Source organism: Neodiprion pinetum, chromosome 7, assembly GCF_021155775.2.
Source record: "Neodiprion pinetum isolate iyNeoPine1 chromosome 7, iyNeoPine1.2, whole genome shotgun sequence".
Classification (NCBI taxonomy): Eukaryota; Metazoa; Arthropoda; class Insecta; order Hymenoptera; family Diprionidae; genus Neodiprion; species Neodiprion pinetum.
In genome coordinates this window covers 20,942,415-20,960,188 of record NC_060238.1, presented here as the reverse complement: position 1 = coordinate 20,960,188, position 17,774 = coordinate 20,942,415, and the positions used below count along the sequence as shown (strand labels likewise).

The window sequence follows — 17,774 nt, the reverse complement described above, 5'->3', positions numbered from 1 at the left end:
TATGCAGAGTTATTCGTTAATTTTTTTTTTTTTATCCCTTGTTCGAGGAAATTTCGCCAATGTTGACAATATCGCATACGAAATGAATTTAAATAATATCTCGCAACCGATTGATTTTAGAAAATAAATGCACTTCGTTGTTCTTTTTTTTTTTTTTTTTTTGGAACCTTTTCACACAATCGTTCTCATTCGATACATCGAAGAGAAATTATTAATCATTCCTACGGGAAATGAATTTTCCTTATATTTTGCTAAAGTTGTTGCAATTACAAGTTGAAAACTTTGGCACCTGCTAAGACTTGGATGATCAAATTATACGCTAATGAAAAAAAAAAGAAAAAAAAAAAAAAAAAAAACTTTACCGTGGTTAATATCTTTTTAATTCGGATTTATTGTACAACTTAATTCGTATACATGATGTCATTATAAAACCGGCAATTACCTGCCCGTAACGATTAACGCTGTAAAATTGAATTCGGTATATCAGGTATTTATACATTATGCATGTATATTTTTCATATATAGATATATATGTATATATATTTACCGCAAGAGTAAAAGTATTTTTTATACGCATTGTGGTTGAGTGCTGTTTTTGCTCTTCGCGAAAAATCGTCGTTGTTTTTTTCTTTTATCTTCAAAGCTTAGAATAATGAAAGTCGATCGATCGCGATCCAGAAAAATACTTTGTCCAGTCCAGGAATTATATAAATCGTGAGTTTAAAAGCGATCTGATTTTCGCATGAAAAGAATTTCGGATCGAAATGCCGAGAGTAGTGAATTTTGCGTATCTGTAAATCATCCTATCAATCGGAGCTTGAAGCTTTTAGCTGGAATTAATTCGTCTCTCTACGTTACACGGGAATTAAATCCGGTAGAGAGAATGAGTGTGAAAAAAAAAAAAAAAAAGTGGAAGGAAAAAGCGAATGAAAAAATCGTAGAATTTAGAATTAATGGTTAGGTTTGATTCTAACCGGCACACTTTTGTCGGAATTATATTTTTTTGGTGGATACAAAAACCGTCGACTTGCAGTTGAAAATAGATTATCAAAATTGCTCGAAAGAAAAAGAAATGTCCGTTAAATCTTTGCAATTACGGCAATTTGATACGGTCAAAAAGCAACAGCTCGTCGCCTCGAGAAAGACGTTGATCGATTGAACTGATCGACTCTTACCTACGGTGGGTAAAAACGCATTTGCGATTGTAACAGAGCCGTGTAAAATGAGAATATTAGTCTTAAATCAGGCTTTTTATGTATCCTCCTTTCCTCTTTTTCGTCTTCTTTCTTTTTTCTTCTTCTTCTTCTTCTTCTTCTTATTCTTCTTACTTCCCTGCGGCTGCTGCAAGCGTTGCTTAATACTCTTGCCTCACTTCCGCGGGATACTTATTATTGCTCGGTGGGTACCTTCATAAATCTCAAGTGTTAATGAAAGAGTTTGGAATTCAATATGACGAAATACGTTGTACAGTTGAGGTAAAAAGTATAATAATACAATATGTCTGAATACTGATCGGACTGTAAAGAGTTTTCTTTTTCATTCGATTTATTAAAAGTTCATATTGAGACAAGAGCAAATAAATTGTCTGCAGATTTTTTGAGAACTACGATTTTGGCAAAAAATCCGATAGACGTTAATTATGAAATTGATAGATGATAATTTTCGATCCTGAATCAGCTGATCCTGATCGTTTATAACAATTCTTCAAATATCACATCAGTATCAGATTTAGTTACGATTTTTATGCTTGCTCAAGCCTAACAATAAATTATACAAAATTCCTGATTTTCCTATCAAATCCTGTTTCTGTACACTTGAACTCTTCATAAAACAAACACAAAATCCAACTACATTTGAAATTTTATCTTTGCCGATATTTCAAAGCTGTAAAACGCCTCTTGTTTGTCTATACAACCCATTTTTATGGTATTAAAAGAAAAATCTACGATCTCAGAAAACCTGTTTAAACTCATACGAGAAGGTGGTCAGAATCTTGTCTAAACGATTTATTAATAAATTTTTCTTCTTTTATCACAAAATTGCGATCTCTTTATACACTGAGAAAAATTTCATTTGTTTTAGTAACTGTAAAAAATTGAGTAAAACAGATATCGTTAAAAAAACTGTTTCAATATTGTTGGAATTACGAAATACGAGGTACGCCTAAAAATTTTGCGCTATCGTCGATCCTTTTTCGGTAATTGCAACGCAAAATCAGTTCGTTCGTTTTACTCTACTTTTTTAGTCAAACAAGGCTTTGACGTCAATTTATCGTTGCACAAACATTAAATTTTCGCAACAGTCGGAAGAAAATCTAGCAACAGCGATCGTAATGAGAAAGAATATTAACGGATACTAGAATTTCCGGTAACGGCTAGAAAACTAATTTTCCTTTTTCTACCTAGAACTATATTTTTTTCGATTGTGGTAAAAAAATGAAATTTAGTCAAGGACCGAGCGGTAACCGGTAGTAAAAATTTTTCTCATCGTCGGTGTACAGACGTAAGTGTACTAATATATATGATAATAAAAATAAATTACAGATGTCAAAAAGGGTAATAATAATAAATATAAATACACGAGTAAGAGCTTCCGTGTCGGGATCAAAAGTGGATGAAGAAAACTTGAGGGGTGAAAAATAGTCGGGGGGGGGGGGGGGGGGGAGGAGGGTTTTGGGGATGCCGAATAGCTACGATGATAGTACACCTACTCAGCATTGAAAGAGAAAGTTATGCGGCTGTCCGCCCGGAGCGAGTTTCAAGCTGAAAGCTTAACCGTCCTGCGGAGAGCAGAGGATCGTATTTATGTTCGTTAACAGCTGTCCCATCTCTCTCATTTTTCTCCTCAATCTCTCTCCCTCTCTCCCTCTCTACCTCTCTCCCTCTCTCACTCTCTTCGGTTAACACGGTGTATTATAGAGTGCCCAGAGACAGCCAACCGATTCTACCGGTAAACTATCGAATCGGAGGAGACAGACGTTGGATTTGTTGCAGAGATACGTGAGATTCCTGGGAAACGGGGAAATTTAGGAAACTGAGGATACGAGATTGAAAATGTTGGGGTAAAAAGTTTAGGAGTAGGAAAAATAAGAAGGGGTGAAGCGAATTCCGTAGCGAGGAAAAAGCTGTCGGTATAAGAAAATTTACCAATTTTTGACAATATTTTCGACAATCTCGGAATTCCTAGTTGCGATTTGTAATCGATTGCGATTTTTTTAATTTGATTACGGATTTTGTAATCACGTTGACAAAACAAGTCACAAATCCCGTTTGAAACGGGTTCCGATCGGCGGTAAATGCAGTTGAAATAAATAGTGTACCAATTTTCGACAATATTTCGGACATCCTGGTTACAATTTGTAATTAATTGAATTTTGTGTTTTATTAAAATTTTGTAATTATAGCGACACATAAATTACAAATCACGTTTGTGTTTTGTATTTAGAGCAAATGGAAAACAAATCGCATATTTTATAGCTGTTTGCAATTGATTTTCATTCAATCGCAATTTTCAAATTCGAGCGTCTTTGATTCGATTTACATTTTGTAATGTCACGAATGGAATTAATTACTACGTAGATGTGTAATTAATATTTTATTTCACCCGGACTTCAAAATGCAAATGTAATTTGTATTCGAACTTCTTGCAATCGCATAAATACAATCACGCTGCGTGATTTCATTACTTTCAATTACAAATTGCAAACGTAATTCCTACTTTATTTCATTCTAATTACAAATTGCACGCGTAATATTTATTTTATTTTCGTTGCAATTGGTAATTTTATCATCGATTTGTAATTTACAAATTCTGGAGAAATCAAAAAATTCCGGAAATTTTCAAACACGACGAATCTTCTCGATTTTTCTACCTACGACCTTTTCAGCTTTATCTATCCTCGGAACAACATCAATTATTTTTTCCCGTGTTTTCGAAATCGTTTTAAACAAAAATTGTTTGAGAATTCAAGGAAGACGTCATATTATATTTTATTTCAATTACAATACGGAAGTATAATTAATATTTTGTTTCACCTCGATTTCAAAATACAAATGTAATTCCTAATTTATTTCATCCTAATTACAAGGTACACATGTATTTTTTAAGTTCATTGTCGTTTCAATTGGGAATTTTATTTGCAATTTGTAAGTTACAAATCTTGGACAATTTACAAAATACCAAAAATTTTCCTCGATTTTTTCACCCACCGCAATTCCCTTTTATCCATTCTCTAAACAGACCGCGTCGATTCTTTTCCCCGATTTTTTTTTTTTCCAACACGTTTTATACACAAATTGTCAAGAATTTCAGGCAGACGAGATCGTAAAAGTGTATTTTTACACCAAAAGTGTAACAGAACCGACGATCGAATTTCCACAACATCCGGAAGCCGGCAGAGATTTTCGGGTCAAAAAGCGACGATCAGCTTTTAGCGTCGCCGGTTTGAGCTGGTGCAGTTAAAAAACCTGACAGGAAGACACTCAAGCCTCAGAGATCGTCGTGTCACAATGTTTTAACTTCACCGGTTAACGCCTTCGACCTGATACAACGATGATCGGGCGTTTTATTCCATCAAAGCGTTTCTTTCTCTCTTTTCTCCCTTCTTCTTTCATCCAGCAGACTTTCTTCATCCCATTTCTCTCCATACAAATTCCACGCGATGTCGCAGACTTGAGATTCCAGCCTTAGAAACGATTCGTTAAAAATTTTACAAAAGTGAAATTAGATTTATCGCTGAAACGGTGTTTTATTTACGAGAGAAAAAACGAAAAATTGAAATAATAAAATACGAAAACGACTGGAACGATTTATTGTACGGATCAACAATTCATTACTTTAATTACCTTTTCGCTTTCCATACGGAGTTTTCTTTTTTTTTTTTTTTTTTTTTTTTTACTTTATTGGAAACGAAGGGGGATGATTTGCTTCGATAGCGAACAAATACATCATCGTATTGCTCGATTAATTGTTATTATATTTTTTTTTTTTATCTTACCTCGTGCAGAAACGAAACTCATGAATTTTGAACCGGACGATTATGAGGGTTGGGAAAAAACGCGGAGTTTTCTTACTACGCGTAAAGCTTCTGCGAAGGGATAAAAAAAAAAAACAATTCTTTTTCGTTTTTTTTTACTTTCTTTGGAATATTAAATCTTCCACAGCTTACTTGTAATAAGAAAGTTACTCGTTGAAGATCTTGTCGGATGGATTTCGATGCGGTTCAACGGAGCGTAACGACTGCCGCTGCTGCATTGATAACTTTTTTTTTTTTTTTTTTTTATCTACTAAAACCTGACGACATAGGCAAATCTACTCCCTGCGATACGAAAATACCGAATTTTAACGCGGGTTTTTGTAGACCCGAATTTCTTTGAAGCGATTTTGTTGCGTTTAGAGTTCGGAAATCTGAGAAGCTCAACAATTTGGAACTTTGAGAATTCGGTATTATAAATATGTCGATTAAAAAAATAGGGAATAAAATTATCACAAAGTCATGTTTTTTCACTCACCTTTCGCCGAAATAAGGGGATGGATTGAAATTCCCAATTTGACAAGTTCCGAAAGCGCCGAATTCCGGGTTTTTCGGTGGCCAAAGTTGAAGTAAAAAAAGTTCCGAAAATGAGAAAATTACAAAATCTGAAACACCGAAATTTCAAATGATCCAAGATATTCATTTCCGTGAAATTTTACCACTTCGATCTTTCGTTGTTTTCTATTTTCGATCATTTTACATTTGGAAACCTGAACATTCCGATTTCCGATTTTTCTCATTTTTTACACCAACTCGTTGATTAAACTTCGCTGTGCGATTATATTCTAATTTTCGGAATTTTCTGCTATCGAAACTTTATTTTTTGTAATTTTCCTTCTATCGGAACTTTAGTTTTCGGAACTTTGCTCTGTCGTGACTTGAATTTTTGGCATCTCGCTTTACGAAACTTTGAGCCTTTTTTCATCAGACTTTGATTACTCCCAAGTTTCGCCACCAAATAATTCGGAATTACGTCCTTTCGGAAGTTTTCAAATTCGGAACTTCAACCCCCATCTCTAAAATAATTCAAACCGTCTCGCGATAAATTCGCTCTGCATTATATTCAACTTGAAACTTTTTATTCCTACCGTTAATCAGGAATTACCCCAAACGTTCCAAAACGCCGAATTATTCTCCGAGACACATCTTTAATCGTTCGTCAAATTAAATATCCACTCGAACCAGAACTTTGAAACCGTTCTCAGCATAGCTAAGAGAAAAGTGTCGAGTGGAGATTCGGTAAAAACAGGAATAAACAAATTCACAAACAGCCTCGCCGCCTCGCGTTCCATTCTTCGCTCGAATAATTCCGCTTATCTCAGTTAACGAAACATTCATACGTATGCGTAAAGCGTCGATAAAATCAGTTTTATGGATCGGCGACGAGTCGGCGAATCGGATTGAGCATACATACGTACATTTGGGAAAAAAAGGGGAAAAAAGGAGAGTCGATCTCGGAGGGAGAAGAAAAGAAGTGCAGATATAGTAGGAAGCCAAGTTACCGACAACTAGAAATTCTCTACACGGTATTATAATACAAAATATGTACATTATTATTTCATACACGTGTATTTTCGCTGGTATCTATGCATCGGGCAAAATTTTTCTCTCTCTCTCTCTCTCTCTCTCTCTCTCTCTCTCTCTCTCTCTCTCTCTTTTCCTCCTTTTCTCTCTCTCTCTCTCTCTATGTGTGTGTGTGTGCGCGCGTATATTCGCGAAGCGAAGAAAGGGCGAGTTATAAACGCGGAAGCGCGACCTCGGAGACATTTATGAGGGAACTTTTGTCGGAGTTCAACCGAGTTTGCATAATCGCACGCAGGACCTTCGGCCATTTATATAATACACACTACCAGCCCCCCTAACCTTGCCTAGGCCACCCTTACATCCTAGAATGCCGGGGGGAAGGATATTCGAAAAAAGGAAAGGAGACGGCTCGACGGGCTCTCTTTTACTCCTGCTTGTAATAACAGCTTTTTTTTAATACATTTCCCCCCCCTTTTTTTTTTTTTTTTTTTACTCGTCGTTCACTTTCACGTATCGCGTCATTATGTAGTAGCTCAGTTTCTACGCCCTTTAGAAGCCAATCTTCAACCCCGTGAATTGTTTTTGGATACAGTGAGAGAAATTTTTAGTTCCCGTTAGCGCTCGGTCCTTGACTGTTTTTCATTTTTTTTTTTTTTTTTACCACAATCGAGAAATATAGTTCTGGGTAGAAAATGAAAATTAGTTTTCTAGCCGTTACCGGAAATTCTAGTATCCGTTACTATTCTTTCTCGTTACGATCGCTGTTGCTATATTTTCTTGCGACTGTTGCGATAATTTAACGCTCGTGCAACGATAAATTGACGTTAAAGCCTTGTTTAGCTAAAAAAAAGTAGAGTAAACCTCACAAACTGATTTTTCGTTGCAATTAGCAAAAAAGGATCGACGATAGCGCAAAACGTTTACGCGTTCCTCGTTTTTCGTAATTCCAACGATATTCAAACAATTTTTTGCTAACGATACCTGTCTTACTGAATTTTTCTAGTTACCATAACAAATGAAATTTTTCTCAGCGAATAATCGAGACGTTGTATATTTCCAAGAATCCTAGTATGACAAAAGCTTAATTTACAAAAATCTAAGTATCAATTGAGATTTACGTCAAGTGTTATCAGTTGGGTTAATTATCACCCTTATAAACCGATGATTATCTCTCTCTCTCTCTCTCTCTCTCTCTCTCTCTCTCTCTCTTCAATTAAACAATTTAAAATTGGCCAAAAATCGATCATTCTTATTTATTTTATTATTACCCGGTTATCGAATATCGATTATTTATATTAGTGAGCTACGAAAAGCTCTTCAAATTACGACAAGGATTACAGGCAAAAAAAAAAAAAGATATAAAAAATCCTTACGCTGATTTTTAGCGATTTATCTAACCACAAGAATAAATTCAAGTACACTTTTGCGTGTTTCAAATTTTTCCACTCCCTTTTCTGGTAAAAAGTAAAATCGTTCGATGCTTTGAATGAGAAATTTTGTGTTTATTGTCACTCGTAAATATTCACTTTCGTGGCAAAAAAATATGTATTGACGATATTTCGAAAGACGTTATTCTGTATAGATTGTGTAGTAGCCGGTACTTATTAAGGCCGTTCGCTTTTACGACTCGATACCGCAGCTGCTATTATTATACGTATCTCTCTCTATATATATATATATATATATATATATGCTCTATCCGGAATTGATTTCTACTTTTTTTTTTCTTATTTTTGGTTACCAATACAAATGAAATAAAATTTTTACACACGTAATCTCGTCCAATGTCTCGATTCGTTCGATGATAATCGATTAGTAATGATAATTTCAAATTCAAAAAAAAAAAAACGTTCAACATCGACATTTTGATTCTTGGTCCACAACGGAGAAAAATTACTGGAATGAAAATTTCCAAGAACATGAACCGACGCTTAAAAAAAATATGTTTCGTATAATCCCCGAGATTATTCAACCCTGTGTATAATTATTCGTTTGTATTTTTTATCCCTCGTACTAAAGTTTCGATCAGAAAAATTAAAGTAGATTCCATGATAGCCGATAATCTCAACAAAGAGATGTAAACATCAAGGAACTTGAAGGTCCGAGTGTTACTTTTATTTTTTATTTTTGTTTTTTTTTCTGTTTTTTTCCAAGTTCAAAAAATTCTTTTCATAAAAGACATCGCTCCTTCAATTAAACCTCTGCGGCAGTGCGAACGTAAATTGAAAAATTCTCTGTTTAATTGTATAAACAATTTCGTAGTTCAAAAGAATCGAGAATCAAAGAACACGTTGTTCAAATTTCTCGCACCTACGAACCCTCTCAATTTCAAGAAGAATTATAAATAAATAAATAAACAACACGGAGCGACCGTCAAAATTTCATCAAGCACGTCGATACGTACATATGTATGTATATATATATATATATGTATATAACTATTTTTATTCTACGTACGCTGTGATCCGAATAATAATTTGCGCATTGATATCGACTATTTAATACGTAATAGTCGAGATTATTGAAATCTTTTTCTTCTCAATTCTTTTTCCACCGTCATCATCATCATCATCATCATCATCATTATTATCATTATAATTGTTATTATTATTATCGATACAAATGCTTGTCGATTTTATAATCGTTTCGCGAAGCGCCGGGGCGTTAATTAATTAACAACAAGATTATTATACACGCGCTGTTGTGTTTTGAACCAGTTTTAAATCAGCGATCAAAAAAAAAAAATAAAAAAACCGCCAATCAATTTGCTCCGTCTTGGTTTTTTTTTTTTTTCTACACCTTTTTTTTTCATTCCGTTATTCAACTCGGTAGCTCTGATCCCGATTCTGCTGCTTCTGGGACAGCCAAACGCTGTAATTTACAACTCCATAATAGTTCCTCTCATCTCGCTCTAATTAGCCGGTGACTAAGACACTCTCCAAATATGTTGACTCGACTAATTGCTTGGTAAAGGCCGAAATAATCGAACTACGAGAAACCAATAACTGCCGAATAATCCGGGCGCACATAATATCCGTATGAAATTAATCTCAATACCTTCTATTTTTCTAATCGAAATTTAAACAATTTTCAGAATTTTTTCTTACGCTTGAAATTTCGTCAATGTTTCCTTTGTTTTTTTTTTTTTTTTTTAACTTCAACCTTCTTTTTCGCTCAAGTTAAGAAACATAAACTCAGCTTGGCAAAAAATTATTCATTAAATTGTGATGTGACAAATTTTACGATTCGTATCGAGGAATGAATTTTTCAAATCTTATCAAAATAAATTGCGTTTCTTTTCTGACAAGATATTTCATGATTATTAATTCGAATCAGGTAAATCAATATTTATCAAAGCGAGTGAGTTTTTATTCGAAGCAAATATTGCATGCATGTAAATTACCCGAATCGAGAAGACGTTGAATTCTGATATTCGAAGCTTTGCTTCTAATATACATATATAGGGAATTCCATGCCATTTCTAATTTTATTCAAATAATTTTCGGCAATTGTCCCAACTCTGAAACAGTACCCCGAATTTTTGGCTGACTTTTTATTCAACTTCTCAATTATTTATAAATATTTTAAATGATTTTGAAAAGGACTTTTTTTTCAATACTTTCAAAAAATTATCAGGAACTGAATTTTCAATTCCAATCATTTCAAGACCGGACAAGATGGGCCTTTTAATTTTTTTTGTTCGACTTAAACATTGTTCAAAGAGTCTGAAAATTTCCCAACAATTCTAAAAGGTTGTATTTTTGATTTAGAACATTTTTAGCACCGTTTGTGAAGCGGTTTTCGTCTATTTTTTCTTACATTCTCACTTTCTTTCATCAACTTGATAATGAAACCAGTTTAAAAATGTTTCAGGATAAAAATAAAAGTTTCGAGAATATTCGGTGGATTTTTGCACGCCGTTTGAACAATTTTTTATTCGACCAAAAACATTAAGAATGTTAAAAAAGAAAAAAAAAAAAAAAAACAGCACATCATGGACTCGGTCTGGAAACGTATCGAAAAGAAAATACAGTTTTTGAAAATTTGAACAAAGATACGTTTGAAAATCACTCGATCAACATTTATACAAATAATTAACCAGTTGAATAAAAAATTTGAAACAATTCACGTCGGTGTTTCGGCGTAGCAGAGAAAATTTTGTACAAAATCGAAAATAGCGAGAGCCAGACGTCCGTTCGGATCGCATGGAATTCTCCATATTATATATATATATATGTATATATATATATATATATATATACAATACGAGACGGAATCCCAACCTGACCTAGGATCCCAGAACCACGTGGCGGAGAAGGAATTCTATTGGTCCGCAGTTTTCAGCCCCCCTCCGAAAGCTCAGCGGCACGTTCGACGCTTCAATGCCGTGTTTCAGTCGACACTCGGCGTCGTCCATCGCGTATCCGGGCTCCAAAGTTTCCGGCCAAAATTCGCACTGAGAATTTTGGATTTTGTTTAATTTTCCAGCCCGGTGACCGTCGCGATTAATTCAGTGAGAAAAAAAATAAATAAATGTGCCCGCGAAATTGATCAATCGATTGGCTCAAATTTGGTGATTTGGTGAAATTCAATGCTGAGAATAATTTGGCATAAATTTAGTGGGTCGGTTTTTGCAAATGCGATAAAAAAAAGTAACATCGACGGAAAACGGTGCGGAGATTTTTGTTTTTGTTTGTTTATTTATTTTTTTTTTTTTTTGTTCATTTTTATTTTTTTTCTTCTTCTTCATCGAGCATCGCGTGTAATTAATAATAGCTAGCTGTTCTGAACAAGTGATAGAATTTTGAAAATTTCGTGACTCGCGATCGTGTCTTTAAGTTATTCCACTTAAACAATATCGCAATAATTCAACCTGTGGGTATAAGTTGAAGGTTTTTGTGTTTTTCTTTTTTAATAAGATCCGTTGATTGAACGATTGGAATACAAAAATTTTTCATGACATATCACGATTCAAACAATTTTCATATCGATTGAAAACATTCTCATTATGAAAAATACAATCGAAGTAAGACGGTAGAATGTAACGGAAAATTCTGTCTTATAATAACGAGGTGATTAGTTTGTACGTCGTTTTGTCATTTCGAAAATTTCACTGTTAAAACTTTTTATTCAAATTTACTCGTGAGAATTATATCGTTGTTAAATTTTTTTTTTTTTTTTTTTTTTTTTTACCAAGAAAGTAATACATTCTCAAAAAGAATAGTGACTGTGTTACCAGTAATGTAATATCACTGTTTTCGAGTCACCTAAAATTTTTCGTAACGCAAGTTTTTCCTTGATAAATAATTACACAAAATCAGTTGCGATAAAAGAAAATCCCGAAAAGATAATTTCAAGTTCGAAAAAGTTTCCCAACAACAATTCCCGCTGTAAGAATTATTCGACAAAGAAAACTGTTTTTCATATTCGTCAGCTTGACTTCGTTTCAATTTATTGAGGAAACAAAATTCACTCCCGACAGAATAAATAATAATAGGTACATAAATTAATGTCGTCTGCTTCAATTGACGAGAATGATTACTGGTGTTTGGTCAAAAAAAAAAAAAAATCTATTCATTCGAATTTAATCGAAGACTTTCTTGTTCGAACGAAGGTTTTTTTTTTTCACTCAGCCGCTCGGCCTCTTTGCCTGTTTTTTTTTTTTTTTTTTTCGCAAGATCGCGAAAATCGTTGAAAAACGTCGACGAATAAGTATAAGGGAGATAAAGTGTGAAATAAACCGAATCCTCGGGGCGGTTTCCCGCTATTTCCTTCCCCATTCACTCCACCAGACTGCGAATTCCGACGTTTTTACTTCCGGTGAATTCTCCCCCCTTTTTCATCCCCTCAATTTAACCGAGGGCTTTAAAATGCCGGACAACCCCCCGATTAGCATTTATTGACCATTTGTCCGAAACGTTTAGGCAATTGCATTCGTCAAATTTATCCACCTCTCGTTTATATTTTCGACACGTCTTGAAAAAATGAACGCGAAAACGTTTCGCGCTAATTGGGAACCGTCAGAGTTGATTCCGAGCGATGTTTGAAAATTTATCGCCAGATGGCGCCAGCGCTCAACGGCTCTCGCGGTAGAAACATTATCGGACATTAAATCGAACCCGAGTTCTTGGCGCTGAGCAATTTTTTCCATTTTTAAATTCTTTCCTCCGCTGCCGTTACGTTTCAGTTTCTGAAATCACCTAAAAACGCCGTAGGTACGAATTTTTTAAAAACTTTTAACACCGTCTTGGACGCTTAAATCACGACTGTTTTTTTTTTTTTTTTTTTTTCTTTTTCTACCGACTTCTGTTGATTCATCTCCTTTAATCGCGTTCTCGTATACATTTCACCGAATTTCTGCAGATGATCGTTGAGTTTTGTGTATTCAATATTACAACTCGACGTTTACGTGCTGTACGTTGAATTCGTTAAGCCAATTTAGAATCGCCACTCTAATGTACGTTTAATGCGTGCACTTGAGACATAACGTTGATTCAAAGTATGACGTAAGTGACTCTGCGTGTAATTTTTTTTTTTTCTTTTTTTTTTCTTCTTCTTCTTCTCCTTTTTTTTCCCTTTTTTCTAATAGCTGTGGGAATGGAGTGCTAAATCGTCGGATGCCTCTGCACGCACGGTTGATAGTTTCTGTCCATCTGTAATAAAGTTTCGAATACCGCGTAAGCAGGGGAAAAAGATACTTACTTCGTAGCTGAGAACTGAGATATTGTTAGCGTGATGTAACGTTGGTTTTGTTTTTTCTCGCTTACCTCTTTATTTATTTATTTATTCATTTATTTATTTATTTATTCTTATTCTTGTACAATTTTTTTTCCGCTCTCGCCAACACCACGTTTGTACAATTAAGAGGTTTATAGAAATACGGGAGGAATTGAAGAGCGGCTGAATTGGAAGAACAGAAAAAAGAAAAAGACGGACGACGTGATTTAAGAAAAAATTATACACAAGCAACACTCGAATCTCCCGCTTAATTCTTCTCTTTGGAGTTTAACTTCGTGACTTTGAACGAATTCCGATTGTCACCCCGGTCGTTTTTTTTTTTTTTTTTTTCTCTTTAAAGCTGAATACCCCTTTCAGTTAGCACCCACTTACTTTCATGCTGTTTGGACAAATTCTTTTTCCGCTTCTCCTTTTCTCTCACGATGTTTCTATTTCGAGGTACTTTTTTTTATCTCTCTTTTATTTCATTTTGTCGTACGTTGAAACTTTTCGCGAAAAACGTTCGTTCAAACAACTTGCCCTGTGTCTCGTTTGCACAAAATTATTTTGCGATGTTTTAAAATAATATTTTCGCTTACATTTATCGAATTTTTATGACGATTAAGTTGAAAAGTTGCAAAAAAAAAAAAATTAAAAATTAATGATTTCTCCGTATGTACAAAAATCTAGATACCGATCGATGAATTTAATTGTGAAAAAATCGAGAATCCAGAACACGGTTATGATTCTTGTATTATTTTCTTTCCGTGTGACTTTTATCTCCTGAACAACAGTTTTAATGCAGTATTTTAAAAACGATTCTTGTGCAAATCGATAGGATAAAAATGTCACAAGTGTTTTTTAAATCCTGATTACAGAGAGCAAATGAATTTTCGGATTTATAATACAGGCATCAAAGAAATTTTCTCATCATCTCTTGCAGAATTCAATTTTCATCTCATCTAAACACTTTTCTTTTCAACTAATCACGAAGCTTACACCGAACCTTACATTCACTTTTGAAATTGTTCGACCATCTTCTCGGTTACTTTCAGGCATCATTTATTGTTCGTAATTTTTAATATCTGCTCCGGTTCCATCAATCTTCTCTCAGGTTTTTCCCCTCTTTTTCTCTTCTTTATCATTAAATCGAATACCCTCTAACCGCGAGCAATTCTTGTCCACCAAAAAATAATCACAGAGATCCGTCTCTGTTGAACATTATCGATCGTCAATTCATCTTTATTCCTCTTCCTGATTTTGTAATTTTTTTATTTTTTTTTTTCTTCTTCCTTCTTCCTTCTGTTCCAAGATCCTGCCCACCGTTCTATATCTCTCTGTTTATCCGTTCTCGCAGAACAATTCAGTCCTTGTTCGTAAAATTATCGGGACGAACACCGCGGATAAAAGAACAAAACATATCGACACAGACGTTTCTGTTTAGGAAACGATTCGAACGAAGCGATCGAGAGTATAATTAGGCATATAGGAACGGTTACCTATCAGCTGTACCCGACAAAACGTTTCTTTTTTCCTTCTTGTACGGTACCTTCTCTTTTTCACCGCCTATCCATCCGCCTATCTCTCCCGCATGGTAAATCGTCGAGGCTCCTGCCTAATGAACAGGTAGACAGGAGAATCGGGGTGCGGAAGAATTAACTCTCGGATTACAATAATTAACTACAAAGGCACCAGCTGCGAAAAAACGACGACAACCAGACTCGACGGACTCGTTAAGGTGGCTTTTATTTTTTATTCCTCATTCGTGCGTCGATTAAAAAACCATTTTCCCCACCCTCGAAAGATGGAAAATATGAAAAAACGAACTTGAGAAAATTGAAAGAATCAAAAATTACTTCATAATTTTACCACGAAATATTCACCACCCAACGACGATGAGAATTTATTTTCAATCGATTTTAGGAAACTCGTAAGCAACGTGTAAAAAAATCTATTTTTCATTTTCTTTTTTCAATCGATTGTAGTTCAAAAAAAAAAAAAACAGCGCAGGCATTAAACTCACAGGTGAAAGCAAATTGCGGGAACCTTACGAGGGATCGTTAAAAATGACAATTGATCGGGAGGAAAGAGGAAAAAAGCAGAAACATTGCGCGATAAGATAATATCGTTGAAATTAGAGTGAGACGAGAGAGAAGAAAAAAAAAACATCTTTTTTTTTTTTTTTTTTATTTTTCCTTTTTGTTTTTTGTTCCTCATAATGCAGGCGATCGGAGGTCGCGATTTCAAACCAAGTGACGAAACTTGAGAGACTGGAGCAACGATAATAAAATTTAAAAAAAAAAAAAAAATAATAATAAAACAAAATAAATGTATGCAGAGAAAAGTGAGGAAAAAAAAAAAAGAAAAAATTTACACAGAAACAAAGAGGGAAGGATATTACGTAGGATAATGATTCCGAAGTAATTTTTAACGCGGATATTATTATGCTCTCCGAAAGGAGGATAACACTGGCTAATCCCTGCGAAGACAGCGGTCTCGCTACTTCCGGTGAATTGGGCGAACCTTCCTGTTCCGGCGAATTTGATGGCGAAGTTTGCATCGCTCGCGACGATGATCGCAAACGCGATTACGAAAATCACGATCCGAGGTATTTTCTTCGAGGGATTATTATCTCAATCTTTTTTTTTTTTTCTTGTTTTTTTTCAAACATTTTTTCCGTTTGTTTTTCCCTCGCCATTTTTGATTTCGTTAATCGTTTCTTATACGATTCTTGTAACTCTGAACGGCACTGATTTATTTTCGATTTTCCTCACAAACGGTTATATTTTCGTTTTTTTTTTTATATATATATATATATGTATATTTTTATAGATCGAAACGGAATAAAATTTTTTTTGATTTTGGAAAAATTTCTGAAAGATTCTTCGATCAAAGACGATTATTTGACGTTGAATCCGAAAATGGAAACTACTTTCGTTTTTTTTTCTCTTTATTATATATATTTAAATAATTTGAAGAAAATTAAAATTCCTGAACCTACTTAATCTGGTATTTTTATTGGTAATTAGTCATTTTCATTCACCAAACGGATGATTATACATGTACAAAAATGAATGATTCCCAATTTATGCAAATTGAAGCATTTCATTATTTTGTTGTTAAAACAGCTAAATAAATGTTAAAAATAAAATAGTTTACACACCTGGATTTGGCCTGGAATGATCGTCTCTGATCGAAGAATTATTGAGAATATTTACGGCAATTTTCGTTCATCTTCAAAAATTTACAAAAAAAAAAAAAAAAGTTAGAACGATCGTATGAAAAAAAAAATCACGAACGAAATGAAAATTGGCGAGTTGGCATGGAATACCTCATATATATGTACATTGTATGGGTATTTTATTTGTGTACCCGATATTTTACCAACTTTGGCAATAAATTCACAAAACTGACGCATGTAATGCTTATTTATGATAAACATATGGTGAAGAAGGAAAGAAGAAAAAAAAAAAAAAGAAAGCGGAATGAAGAAGTCGCGATGTAATCACGCGATGTCGGAAAAAAAGAAAAGTTTCAGCCTCGTGTGTTAGTTTTTTTTTATTTTTTATTTTTTTTGTCATACCTATTAACCGAAAAGAAATATATTATTGTTTACTCGGGTTTTCGCGATTCGAAATAGACAAAGTTCAATTTCACGAACAAAAAAAAAAAAAAAAGAAAGTAAAACTCAAATTGCGATTCGTTACATCTCGGACCGAAGAAAAAGTTTCCCTGTCTTCAACTTTTTATACCGGCCTCACGATCGCGAATCAATGATATATTTTGCTCTTCTAGTTTAGAATTTTTGATTTTTTTTTTTTTATGCCTACGACGAATTTCGTTTCCGGTCGTATTGTTTGTTCCCTTTGCGAAAAGTGGAACGATTGTTCGCGATTTCTGCGAAAAAAAAAAAAAATAAATAAATATATAAAATACCAAAGAAAGAAAGGTTAAAAGATGAAAAAAAAAAAAAAAAAAGAAAAGAAACCGTGTTAAAATTAATGCAAAATGGTTTTATCTCGCGAATCGCTGGCGAGATCGATCTTTCACAGAGATAATCTTTCCGATCTGTAGGTATATCGCGCAGTGCACCATCAAGCAGCATTACTATCCGGAAAGTGGTTGGGGATGGGTCGTGGTTTTTACAGGAGTCCTGGTGCACGTACTCGGCGCAGGGATACACGGGGCTGCTGGAATATGGTTGACGGAGGGGATGAGAAAGTATCGACAACCCTTGGTCAGCGTAGGTACGTTTATCCCCCCCTCAGGCCTCTTGCAGTATCATGCGATATACATCCAGCAGTAATTTTTCCACCTCGTCGTGCGAATCCTGCGACTCGAAACTTGTGCGATGTGAATTTTTCCACCCCCGCATATTTAAGGGTGGAAAAGTAAATCTGTTTCAAATTTTTATCGTAAGAATTTGGAAGGGATTTTTTTCTTTTCTTAAACAGAGGTACGACTGTTTCTTATTGAAAGGTTTTTGAAATAATTTGAAAAA

The 17,774-nt window shown here is 34.4% G+C and overlaps 1 protein-coding gene across 3 annotated transcripts in view; it reads left to right on the top strand.

The window, feature by feature from the left end:
- The window catches only part of LOC124223063 (monocarboxylate transporter 10), a 115,063-nt gene that overhangs the window by 60,737 nt on the left and 36,552 nt on the right, over positions 1–17,774 (top strand). Inside the window, exons 1-3 of one of the 3 annotated variants that reach the window (XM_046634691.2) lie at positions 10,973–11,227; positions 15,498–15,881; positions 17,348–17,520. The exons of 1 other annotated variant lie outside the window; for it this stretch is intronic. In XM_046634691.2, coding sequence (XP_046490647.1) covers positions 15,718–15,881; positions 17,348–17,520 — 337 coding nt within the window. In that variant the 5' untranslated portion in view covers positions 10,973–11,227; positions 15,498–15,717. Of the gene's footprint in view, positions 1–10,972; positions 11,228–11,403; positions 11,432–15,497; positions 15,882–17,347; positions 17,521–17,774 lie in introns of those variants that run through there. One more of the 3 variants, XM_046634692.2, reaches the window with a different exon arrangement.